Consider the following 13,963-nt stretch of genomic DNA (forward strand, 5'->3'; position numbering starts at 1 on the left):
TACTACTGCAAATACTGCAAATACTACTGCAAATACTGCAAATACTACTGCAAATACTACTGCAAATACTGCAAATACTACTGCAAATACTACTGCAAATACTGCAAATACTAGTACAAATACTACTGCAAATACTACTGCAAATACTACTGCAAATACTACTGCAAATACTGCAAATACTACTGCAAATACTGCAAATACTGCAAATACTACTGCAAATACTACTGCAAATACTGCAAATACTACTGCAAATACTACTGCAAATACTGCAAATACTACTGCAAATACTACTGCAAATACTGCAAATACTGCAAATACTACTGCAAATAATGCAAATACTAGTACAAATACTACTGCAAATACTGCAAATACTACTCTAAATACTACTGCAAATACTACTGCAAATACTGCAAATACTACTGCAAATACTGCAAATACTACTGCAAATACTACTGCAAATACTGCAAATACTACTGCAAATACTACTGCAAATACTGCAGATACTAGTACAAATACTACTGCAAATACTACTGCAAATACTACTGCAAATACTGCAAATACTACTGCAAATACTACTGCAAATACTGCAAATACTACTGCAAATACTACTGCAAATACTGCAAATACTGCATATACTACTGCAAATACTGCAAATACTAGTACAAATACTACTGCAAATACTGCAAATACTACTGCAAATACTACTGCAAATACTACTGCAAATACTGCAAATACTACTGCAAATACTGCAAATACTACTGCAAATACTGCAAATACTACTGCAAATACTACTGCAAATACTACTGCAAATACTGCAAATACTAGTACAAATACTACTGCAAATACTACTGCAAATACTACTGCAAATACTGCAAATATTGCAAATACTACTGCAAATACTACTGCAAATACTGCAAATACTGCAAATACTACTGCAAATACTACTGCAAATACTGCAAATACTACTGCAAATACTACTGCAAATACTGCAAATACTACTGCAAATACTGCAAATACTACTGCAAATACTGCAAATACTAGTATAAATACTACTGCAAATACTAGTACAAATACTACTGCAAATACTGCAAATACTACTGCAAATACTAGTACAAATACTACTGCAAATACTACTGCAAATACTGCAAATACTAGTACAAATACTACTGCAAATACTACTGCAAATACTGCAAATACTAGTACAAATACTACTGCAAATACTGCAAATACTAGTACAAATACTACTGCAAATACTAGTACAAATACTACTGCAAATACTGCAAATTACTACTGCAAATACTACTGCAAATACTGCAAATACTGCAAATACTACTGCAAATACTGCAAATACTTGTACAAATACTACTGCAAATACAACTGCAAATACTGCAAATACTACTGCAAATACTACTGCAAATACTGCAAATACTAGTACAAATACTACTGCAAATACTGCAAATACTAGTACAAATACTACTGCAAATACTGCAAATACTACTGCAAATACTGCAAATACTGCAAATACTACTGCAAATACTGCAAATACTTGTACAAATACTACTGCAAATTCTGCAAATACTACTGCAAATACAACTGCAAATACTGCAAATACTACTGCAAATACTGCAAATACTACTGCAAATACTGCAAATACTAGTACAAATCCTACTGCAAATACTGCAAATACTAGTACAAATACTACTGCAAATACTGCAAATACTAGTACAAATACTACTGCAAATACTACTGCAAATACTGCAAATACTACTGCAAATACTGCAAATACTAGTACAAATACTACTGCAAATACTAGTACAAATACTACTGCAAATACTGCAAATACTACTGCAAATACTAGTACAAATACTACTGCAAATACTGCAAATACTACTGCAAATACTACTGCAAATAAAGCAAATACTAGTACAAATACTACTGCAAATACTGCAAATACTACTGCAAATACTGCAAATACTAGTACAAATACTACTGCAAATACTGCAAATACTAGTACAAATACTACTGCAAATACTAGTACAAATACTACTGCAAATACTGCAAATACTAGTACAAATACTACTGCAAATACTGCAAATACTAGTACAAATACTACTGCAAATACTGCAAATACTAGTACAAATACTACTGCAAATACTAGTACAAATACTACTGCAAATACTAGTACAAATACTACTGCAAATACTGCAAATACTACTGCAAATACTAGCACAAATACTACTGCAAATACTAGTACAAATACTACAGCAAATACTGCAAATACTACTGCAAATACTACTGCAAATACTACTGCAAATACTACTGCAAATACTGCAAATACTACTGCAAATACTGCAAATACTAGTACAAATACTACTGCAAATACTGCAAATACTACTGCAAATTCTACTGCAAATACTGCAAATACTACTGCAAATACTACTGCAAATACTGCAAATACTAGTACAAATACTACTGCAAATACTAGTACAAACACTAGTACAAATACTACTGCAAATACTGCAAATACTAGTACAAATACTACTGCAAATACTGCAAATACTAGTACAAATACTACTGCAAATACTACTGCAAATACTGCAAATACTAGTACAAATACTACTGCAAATACTACTGCAAATACTACTGCAAATACTGCAAATACTACTGCAAATACTGCAAATACTACTGCAAATACTGCAAATACTGCAAATACTACTGCAAATACTGCAAATACTACTGCAAATACTGCAAATACTACTGCAAATACTGCAAATACTACTGCAAATACTACTGCAAATACTGCAAATACTACTGCAAATACTACTGCAAATACTGCAAATACTAGTACAAATACTACTGCAAATACTACTGCAAATACTACTGCAAATACTACTGCAAATACTGCAAATACTACTGCAAATACTGCAAATACTGCAAATACTACTGCAAATACTACTGCAAATACTGCAAATACTACTGCAAATACTACTGCAAATACTGCAAATACTACTGCAAATACTACTGCAAATACTGCAAATACTGCAAATACTACTGCAAATAATGCAAATACTAGTACAAATACTACTGCAAATACTGCAAATACTACTCTAAATACTACTGCAAATACTACTGCAAATACTGCAAATACTACTGCAAATACTGCAAATACTACTGCAAATACTACTGCAAATACTGCAAATACTACTGCAAATACTACTGCAAATACTGCAGATACTAGTACAAATACTACTGCAAATACTACTGCAAATACTACTGCAAATACTGCAAATACTACTGCAAATACTACTGCAAATACTGCAAATACTACTGCAAATACTACTGCAAATACTGCAAATACTGCATATACTACTGCAAATACTGCAAATACTAGTACAAATACTACTGCAAATACTGCAAATACTACTGCAAATACTACTGCAAATACTACTGCAAATACTGCAAATACTACTGCAAATACTGCAAATACTACTGCAAATACTGCAAATACTACTGCAAATACTACTGCAAATACTACTGCAAATACTGCAAATACTAGTACAAATACTACTGCAAATACTACTGCAAATACTACTGCAAATACTGCAAATATTGCAAATACTACTGCAAATACTACTGCAAATACTGCAAATACTGCAAATACTACTGCAAATACTACTGCAAATACTGCAAATACTACTGCAAATACTACTGCAAATACTGCAAATACTACTGCAAATACTGCAAATACTACTGCAAATACTGCAAATACTAGTATAAATACTACTGCAAATACTAGTACAAATACTACTGCAAATACTGCAAATACTACTGCAAATACTAGTACAAATACTACTGCAAATACTACTGCAAATACTGCAAATACTAGTACAAATACTACTGCAAATACTACTGCAAATACTGCAAATACTAGTACAAATACTACTGCAAATACTGCAAATACTAGTACAAATACTACTGCAAATACTAGTACAAATACTACTGCAAATACTGCAAATACTAGTACAAATACTACTGCAAATACTGCAAATTACTACTGCAAATACTACTGCAAATACTGCAAATACTGCAAATACTACTGCAAATACTGCAAATACTTGTACAAATACTACTGCAAATACAACTGCAAATACTGCAAATACTACTGCAAATACTACTGCAAATACTGCAAATACTAGTACAAATACTACTGCAAATACTGCAAATACTAGTACAAATACTACTGCAAATACTGCAAATACTACTGCAAATACTGCAAATACTGCAAATACTACTGCAAATACTGCAAATACTTGTACAAATACTACTGCAAATTCTGCAAATACTACTGCAAATACAACTGCAAATACTGCAAATACTACTGCAAATACTGCAAATACTACTGCAAATACTGCAAATACTAGTACAAATCCTACTGCAAATACTGCAAATACTAGTACAAATACTACTGCAAATACTGCAAATACTAGTACAAATACTACTGCAAATACTACTGCAAATACTGCAAATACTACTGCAAATACTGCAAATACTAGTACAAATACTACTGCAAATACTAGTACAAATACTACTGCAAATACTGCAAATACTACTGCAAATACTAGTACAAATACTACTGCAAATACTGCAAATACTACTGCAAATACTACTGCAAATAAAGCAAATACTAGTACAAATACTACTGCAAATACTGCAAATACTACTGCAAATACTGCAAATACTAGTACAAATACTACTGCAAATACTGCAAATACTAGTACAAATACTACTGCAAATACTAGTACAAATACTACTGCAAATACTGCAAATACTAGTACAAATACTACTGCAAATACTGCAAATACTAGTACAAATACTACTGCAAATACTGCAAATACTAGTACAAATACTACTGCAAATACTAGTACAAATACTACTGCAAATACTAGTACAAATACTACTGCAAATACTGCAAATACTACTGCAAATACTAGCACAAATACTACTGCAAATACTAGTACAAATACTACAGCAAATACTGCAAATACTACTGCAAATACTACTGCAAATACTACTGCAAATACTACTGCAAATACTGCAAATACTACTGCAAATACTGCAAATACTAGTACAAATACTACTGCAAATACTGCAAATACTACTGCAAATTCTACTGCAAATACTGCAAATACTACTGCAAATACTACTGCAAATACTGCAAATACTAGTACAAATACTACTGCAAATACTAGTACAAACACTAGTACAAATACTACTGCAAATACTGCAAATACTAGTACAAATACTACTGCAAATACTGCAAATACTAGTACAAATACTACTGCAAATACTACTGCAAATACTGCAAATACTAGTACAAATACTACTGCAAATACTACTGCAAATACTGCAAATACTACTGCAAATACTACTGCAAATACTAGTACAAATACTGCAAATACTAGTACAAATACTACTGCAAATACTAGTACAAATACTACTGCAAATACTGCAAATACTACTGCAAATACTGCAAATACTACTGTACTGTGACAACACCTCTACTGCGCATGTGACAACACCTCTACTGCGCATGTGACAACACCTCTACTGCACATGTGACAACACCTCTACTGCACATGTGACAACACCTCTACTGCGCATGTGACAACACCTCTACTGCACATGTGACAACACCTCTACTGCACATGTGACAACACCTCTACTGCACATGTGACAACACCTCTACTGCGCATGTGACAACACCTCTACTGCACATGTGACAACACCTCTACTGCACATGTGACACCTCTACTGCGCATGTGACAACACCTCTACTGCACATGTGACAACACCTCTACTGCACATGTGACAACACCTCTACTGCACATGTGACAACACCTCTACTGCGCATGTGACAACACCTCTACTGCACATGTGACAACACCTCTACTGCACATGTGACAACACCTCTACTGCACATGTGACAACACCTCTACTGCACATGTGACAACACCTCTACTGCGCATGTGACAACACCTCTACTGCACATGTGACACCTCTACTGCGCATGTGACAACACCTCTACTGCGCATGTGACAACACCTCTACTGCACATGTGACACCTCTACTGCGCATGTGACAACACCTCTACTGCGCATGTGACAACACCTCTACTGCACATGTGACAACACCTCTACTGCGCATGTGACAACACCTCTACTGCACATGTGACAACACCTCTACTGCACATGTGACAACACCTCTACTGCGCATGTGACAACACCTCTACTGCACATGTGACAACACCTCTACTGCACATGTGACAACACCTCTACTGCGCACGTTTAAACGAGGCTTAAATCTGATTGAAATTGAGTAGATTTAGGTTTGATTTATCTTCTCAACCTTTAGATTCAAAATAACTTTTGGATGGAAGCTGAACCCCCCAAGCTCCGCCCCCCAGCCCCGCCCCCAGCCCCGCCCCCGCTGCAGGCTCAGCCCCCGCCCCCAGCTCCGCCCCCCAGCCCCGCCCCCGCTGCAGGCTCAGCCCCGCCCCCAGCCCCGCCCCCGCTGCAGGCTCAGCTCCGCCCCCAGCTCCGCCCCCCAGCCCCGCCCCCGCTGCAGGCTCAGCCCCGCCCCCAGCTCCGCCCCCCAGCTCCGCCCCCGCTGCAGGCTCAGCCCCCGCCCCCAGCCCCGCCCCTGCTGCAGGCTCAGCCCCCGCCCCCAGCCCCGCCCCCGCTGCAGGCTCAGCTCCGCCCCCAGCTCCGCCCCCCAGCTCCGCCCCCGCTGCAGGCTCAGCCCCGCCCCCAGCTCCGCCCCCGCTGCAGGCTCAGCCCCCGCCCCCAGCCCCGCCCCTGCTGCAGGCTCAGCCCCCGCCCCCAGCCCCGCCCCCGCTGCAGGCTCAGCTCCGCCCCCAGCTCCGCCCCCCAGCTCCGCCCCCGCTGCAGGCTCAGCCCCGCCCCCAGCCCCGCCCCCGCTGCAGGCTCAGCCCCGCCCCCAGCCCCGCCCCCGCTGCAGGCTCAGCCCCCGCCCCCAGCCCCGCCGTTGCTGCAGGCTCAGCCCCGCCCCCAGCCCCGCCCCCGCTGCAGGCTCAGCCCCGCCCCCAGCCCCGCCCCCGCTGCAGGCTCAGCCCCGCCCCCAGCCCCGCCCCCGCTGCAGGCTCAGGATACGTCCATGAGGTTGACCATCACGCGACACGTCTCGTGACTGAAGCCGTTCGTCTTGATGTCACTTCCTGTGGAGAAGGATTCTGGTTAAAGCTCCGCCTCTTCACAGCTTTCATCCAATCAAACACTTACATTGATATTGATTATAATGATATATAATTATAATAATAATGGACTGACTTTTACTGACGATTTTGTTGAGGATCGTCCTGAGCTCGACGCCCGAGATCTCCATGTCCTGCAACACAGAGTTCACGTCTGACCAGAACCAGAACCAGAACCAGGGTCAGGACCAGAACCAGAACCAGAACCAGGGTCAGACCAGAACCAGAACCAGAACCAGGGTCAGACCAGAACCAGGGTCAGGACCAGAACCAGGGTCAGGACCAGAACCAGAACCAGGGTCAGAACCAGAACCAGAGTCAGGACCAGAACCAGAACCAGAACCAGGGTCAGACCAGAACCAGAACCAGAACCAGGACCAGGACCAGAACCAGGGTCAGGACCAGAACCAGAACCAGGGTCAGAACCAGAGTCAGACCAGAACCAGAACCAGAACCAGGGTCAGACCAGAACCAGAACCAGAACCAGAACCAGAACCAGAACCAGGGTCAGACCAGAACCAGAACCAGAACCAGAACCAGGAGCAGGACCGGAACCAGGGTCAGGACCGGAACCAGGGTCAGGACCAGAACCAGGGTCAGGACCAGAACCAGAACCAGAACCAGGGTCAGGACCAGAACCAGAGTCAGACCAGAACCAGGGTCAGGACCAGAACCAGGGTCAGAACCAGAACCAGAGTCAGGACCAGAACCAGAACCAGGGTCAGAACCAGAACCAGAGTCAGGACCAGAACCAGGGTCAGGACCAGAACCAGAACCAGGGTCAGGACCAGAACCAGAACAAGAACCAGGGTCAGGACCAGAACCAGAACCAGAACCAGAACCAGAACCAGGGTCAGGACCAGAACCAGAACCAGAACCAGGGTCGGACCAGAACCAGAACCAGAACCAGGGTCAGACCAGAACCAGGGTCAGGACCAGAACCAGAACCAGGACCAGAACCAGAACCAGAACCAGGGTCAGGACCAGAACCAGGGTCAGGACCAGAACCAGAGTCAGACCAGAACCAGAACCAGGGTCAGAACCAGAACCAGAGTCAGGACCAGAACCAGGGTCAGGACCAGAACCAGAACAAGAACCAGGGTCAGGACCAGAACCAGAACCAGAACCAGGGTCAGACCAGAACCAGGGTCAGGACCAGAACCAGGGTCAGGACCAGAACCAGAACCAGGGTCAGAACCAGAACCAGAGTCAGGACCAGAACCAGGGTCAGGACCAGAACCAGAACCAGAACCAGAACCAGGGTCAGACCAGAACCAGAACCAGAACCAGAACCAGGACCAGGACCAGAACCAGGGTCAGGACCAGAACCAGAGTCAGGACCAGAACCAGAACCAGGGTCAGAACCAGAGTCAGACCAGAACCAGAACCAGAACCAGGGTCAGACCAGAACCAGAACAAGAACCAGGGTCAGAACCAGAGTCAGACCAGAACCAGGGTCAGGACCAGAACCAGAGTCAGGACCAGAACCAGGGTCAGGACCAGAACCAGAACCAGAACCAGAACCAGAACCAGGGTCAGACCAGAACCAGGGTCAGGACCAGAACCAGAACCAGAACCAGGGTCAGACCAGAACCAGGGTCAGGACCAGAACCAGAACCAGAACCAGGGTCAGGACCAGAACCAGAGTCAGACCAGAACCAGGGTCAGGACCAGAACCAGGGTCAGAACCAGGGTCAGACCAGAACAAGAACCAGGGTCAGAACCAGAACCAGAGTCAGGACCAGAACCAGGGTCAGGACCAGAACCAGAACCAGAACCAGAACCAGGGTCAGACCAGAACCAGAACCAGAACCAGAACCAGAACCAGGGTCAGACCAGAACCAGGGTCAGGACCAGAACCAGGGTCAGGACCAGAACCAGAACCAGAACCAGGGTCAGACCAGAACCAGAACCAGAACCAGAACCAGGGTCAGACCAGAACCAGGGTCAGGACAAGAACCAGGGTCAGGACCAGAACCAGAACCAGAACCAGAACCAGGGTCAGACCAGAACCAGAACCAGAACCAGGGTCAGACCAGAACCAGAACCAGAACCAGAACCAGGGTCAGACCAGAACCAGGGTCAGGACCAGAACCAGGGTCAGGACCAGAACCAGAACCAGAACCAGGGTCAGACCAGAACCAGAACCAGAACCAGAACCAGGGTCAGACCAGAACCAGGGTCAGGACCAGAACCAGGGTCAGGACCAGAACCAGAACCAGAACCAGAACCAGGGTCAGACCAGAACCAGAACCAGAACCAGGGTCAGACCAGAACCAGGGTCAGGACCAGAACCAGGGTCAGGACCAGAACCAGAACCAGGGTCAGAACCAGAACCAGAGTCAGGACCAGAACCAGGGTCAGGACCAGAACCAGAACCAGAACCAGAACCAGAACCAGGGTCAGACCAGAACCAGAACCAGGGTCAGGACCAGAACCAGAGTCAGACCAGAACCAGGGTCAGGACCAGAACCAGGGTCAGAACCAGGGTCAGACCAGAACCAGGGTCAGGACCAGAACCAGGGTCAGGACCAGAACCAGAACCAGAACCAGGGTCAGAACCAGAGTCAGACCAGAACCAGGGTCAGGACCAGAACCAGGGTCAGGACCAGAACCAGAACCAGAACCAGGGTCAGACCAGAACCAGAACCAGAACCAGGGTCAGACCAGAACCAGGGTCAGGACCAGAACCAGAACCAGAACCAGAACCAGGGTCAGACCAGAACCAGAACCAGAACCAGAACCAGGGTCAGACCAGAACCAGGGTCAGGACCAGAACCAGGGTCAGGACCAGAACCAGAACTAGAACCAGAACCAGGGTCAGACCAGAACCAGAACCAGAACCAGAACCAGGGTCAGACCAGAACCAGGGTCAGGACCAGAACCAGGGTCAGGACCAGAACCAGAACCAGGGTCAGAACCAGAACCAGAGTCAGGACCAGAACCAGGGTCAGGACCAGAACCAGAACCAGAACCAGAACCAGAACCAGGGTCAGACCAGAACCAGAACCAGAACCAGAACCAGGACCAGGACCAGAACCAGGGTCAGGACCAGAACCAGAGTCAGGACCAGAACCAGAACCAGGGTCAGAACCAGAGTCAGACCAGAACCAGAACCAGAACCAGGGTCAGACCAGAACCAGAACAAGAACCAGGGTCAGAACCAGAGTCAGACCAGAACCAGAACCAGGGTCAGGACCAGAACCAGAGTCAGGACCAGAACCAGGGTCAGGACCAGAACCAGAACATGAACCAGAACCAGAACCAGAACCAGGGTCAGACCAGAACCAGAACCAGAACCAGAACCAGGACCAGGACCGGAACCAGGGTCAGGACCAGAACCAGGGTCAGGACCAGAACCAGAACCAGAACCAGGGTCAGGACCAGAACCAAAGTCAGACCAGAACCAGGGTCAGGACCAGAACCAGGGTCAGAACCAGGGTCAGACCAGAACCAGAACAAGAACCAGGGTCAGGACCAGAACCAGAACCAGAACCAGAACCAGGGTCAGACCAGAACCAGAACCAGAACCAGAACCAGGGTCAGACCAGAACCAGGGTCAGGACCAGAACCAGGGTCAGGACCAGAACCAGAACCAGAACCAGAACCAGGGTCAGACCAGAACCAGAACCAGAACCAGAACCAGGGTCAGACCAGAACCAGGGTCAGGACCAGAACCAGGGTCAGGACCAGAACCAGAACCAGAACCAGGGTCAGAACCAGAGTCAGACCAGAACCAGGGTCAGAACCAGAACCAGAGTCAGGACCAGAACCAGGGTCAGGACCAGAACCAGAACCAGAACCAGGGTCAGACCAGAACCAGAACCAGAACCAGAACCAGGACCAGGACCAGAACCAGGGTCAGGACCAGAACCAGAGTCAGGACCAGAACCAGAACCAGGGTCAGAACCAGAGTCAGACCAGAACCAGAACCAGGGTCAGAACCAGAACCAGAACCAGGGTCAGAATCAGGGTCAGGACCAGAACCAGGACCAGGGTCAGGACCAGAGTCAGGACCAGAACCAGAACCAGGGTCAGAACCAGGGTCAGACCAGAACCAGGGTCAGGACCAGAGCCAGAACCAGAACCAGGGTCAGAACCAGAACCAGAACCAGGGTCAGGACCAGAACCAGAACCAAAACCAGGGTCAGGACCAGAACCAGAACCAGAACCAGGGTCAGGACCAGAACCAGGTTCAGGACCAGAACCAGAACCAGAACCAGAACCAGAACCAGAACCAGGACCAGAACCAGAACCAGAACCAGAACCAGGGTCAGGGTCAGAACCAGAACCAGGGTCAGGACCAGAACCAGAACCAGGGAAAGGGTCAGAACCAGGGTCAGAACCAGGGTCAGGACCAGAACCAGGGTCAGGACCAGAACCAGGGTCAGACCAGAACCAGAACCAGAACCAGGGTCAGGATCAGAACCAGGGTCAGAACCAGAACCAGAACCAGAACCAGGGTCAGGACCAGAACCAGGGTCAGACCAGAACCAGGGTCAGAACCAGAGTCAGGACCAGAACCAGGGTCAGAACCTGGGTCAGACCAGAACCAGAACCAAAACCAGGGTCAGGACCAGAACCAGGACCAGAACCAGGGTCAGAACCAGAGTCAGGACCAGAACCAGAACCAGGGTCAGGACCAGAACCAGAACCAGGACCAGAACCAGGGTCAGGACCAGAACCAGGGTCAGAACCAGAGTCAGACCAGAACCAGGGTCAGGACCAGAACCAGAGTCAGGACCAGAACCAGGACCAGGACCAGAACCAGGGTCAGGACCAGAACCAGGGTCAGGACCAGAACCAGAGTCAGGACCAGAACCAGAACCAGGGTCAGAACCAGAGTCAGACCAGAACCAGAACCAGAACCAGGGTCAGAACCAGAACCAGGGTCAGAACCAGGGTCAGGACCAGAACCAGGACCAGGGTCAGGACCAGAGTCAGGACCAGAACCAGAACCAGGGTCAGAACCAGAGTCAGACCAGAACCAGAACCAGAACCAGGGTCAGAACCAGAACCAGAACCAGGGTCAGAACCAGAACCAGGGTCAGACCAGAACCAGGGTCAGAACCAGAACCAGAACCAGCGTCAGAACCAGAACCAGGGTCAGACCAGAACAAGGGTCAGGACCAGAACCAGAACCAGAACCAGGGTCAGAACCAGAACCAGAACCAGAACCAGAACCAGGGTCAGGACCAGAACCAGAACCAAAACCAGGGTCAGGACCAGAACCAGAACCAGAACCAGGGTCAGGACCAGAACCAGAACCAGAACCAGAACCAGGGTCAGGACCAGAACCAGAACCAGAACCAGAACCAGGGTCAGACCAGAACCAGAACCAGAACCAGGGTCAGAACCAGAACCAGAACCAGGGTCAGAACCAGAGTCAGACCAGAACCAGAGTCAGGACCAGAACCAGGGTCAGGACCAGAACCAGAACCAGAACCAGAACCAGGGTCAGACCAGAACCAGAACCAGCCCCAGAACCAGGACCAGGACCAGAACCAGGGTCAGGACCAGAACCAGGGTCAGGACCAGAACCAGAACCAGGGTCAGAACCAGGGTCAGACCAGAACCAGAACCAGAACCAGGGTCAGAACCAGAACCAGAACCAGGGTCAGAACCAGGGTCAGGACCAGAACCAGGACCAGGGTCAGGACCAGAGTCAGGACCAGAACCAGAACCAGGGTCAGACCAGAACCAGGGTCAGAACCAGAACCAGAACCAGGGTCAGAACCAGAACCAGGGTCAGACCAGAACCAGGGTCAGAACCAGAACCAGAACCAGGGTCAGAACCAGAACCAGGGTCAGACCAGAACCAGGGTCAGGACCAGAACCAGAACCAGAACCAGAACCAGAACCAGGGTCAGAACCAGAACCAGAACCAGGGTCAGGGTCAGGACCAGAACCAGAACCAAAACCAGGATCAGGACCAGAACCAGAACCAGAACCAGAACCAGGGTCAGGACCAGAACCAGAACCAGAACCAGAACCAGGGTCAGACCAGAACCAGAACCAGAAACAGGGTCAGAACCAGAACCAGAACCAGGGTCAGAACCAGAGTCAGACCAGAACCAGGGTCAGGATCAGAACCAGAACCAGAACCAGGGTCAGACCAGAACCAGAACCAGAACCAGGACCAGGACCAGAACCAGGGTCAGGACCAGAACCAGGGTCAGGACCAGAACCAGAGTCAGGACCAGAACCAGAACCAGGGTCAGAACCAGAGTCAGACCAGAACCAGAACCAGGGTCAGAACCAGAACCAGAACCAGGGTCAGAACCAGGGTCAGGACCAGAACCAGAACCAGAACCAGAACCAGAACCAGAACCAGGACCAGAACCAGAACCAGGGTCAGACCAGAACCAGAACCAGAACCAGGACCAGGACCAGAACCAGGGTCAGGACCAGAACCAGGGTCAGGACCAGAACCAGAGTCAGGACCAGAACCAGAACCAGGGTCAGAACCAGAGTCAGACCAGAACCAGAACCAGGGTCAGAACCAGAACCAGAACCAGGGTCAGAACCAGGGTCAGGACCAGAACCAGAACCAGAACCAGGGTCAGGACCAGAACCAGAACCAGAACCAGAACCAGGACCAGGACCAGAAACAGGGTCAGGACCAGAACCAGGACCAGGGTCAGGACCAGAGTCAGGACCAGAACCAGAACCAGGGTCAGAACCAGAACCAGA

General features: G+C 47.2%; 1 protein-coding gene across 1 annotated transcript in view; it reads right to left on the reverse strand.

Moving 5' to 3' along the window:
• LOC140365137 (calpain-2 catalytic subunit-like) overlaps positions 1–13,963 on the reverse strand; it is a 161,004-nt gene that overhangs the window by 31,823 nt on the left and 115,218 nt on the right. Inside the window, exons 15-16 of the mRNA XM_072451390.1 lie at positions 7,347–7,404; positions 7,170–7,234 (exon numbers count right to left, since the gene is read on the reverse strand). Coding sequence (XP_072307491.1) covers positions 7,170–7,234; positions 7,347–7,404 — 123 coding nt within the window. The remainder of the gene's footprint in view (positions 1–7,169; positions 7,235–7,346; positions 7,405–13,963) is intronic.

This window comes from Eucyclogobius newberryi, unplaced genomic scaffold (assembly GCF_026437365.1).
Source record: "Eucyclogobius newberryi isolate DKJ021-1_F unplaced genomic scaffold, fEucNew1.0.hap1 SCAF_183, whole genome shotgun sequence".
Lineage (NCBI taxonomy): Eukaryota > Metazoa > Chordata > Actinopteri > Gobiiformes > Gobiidae > Eucyclogobius > Eucyclogobius newberryi.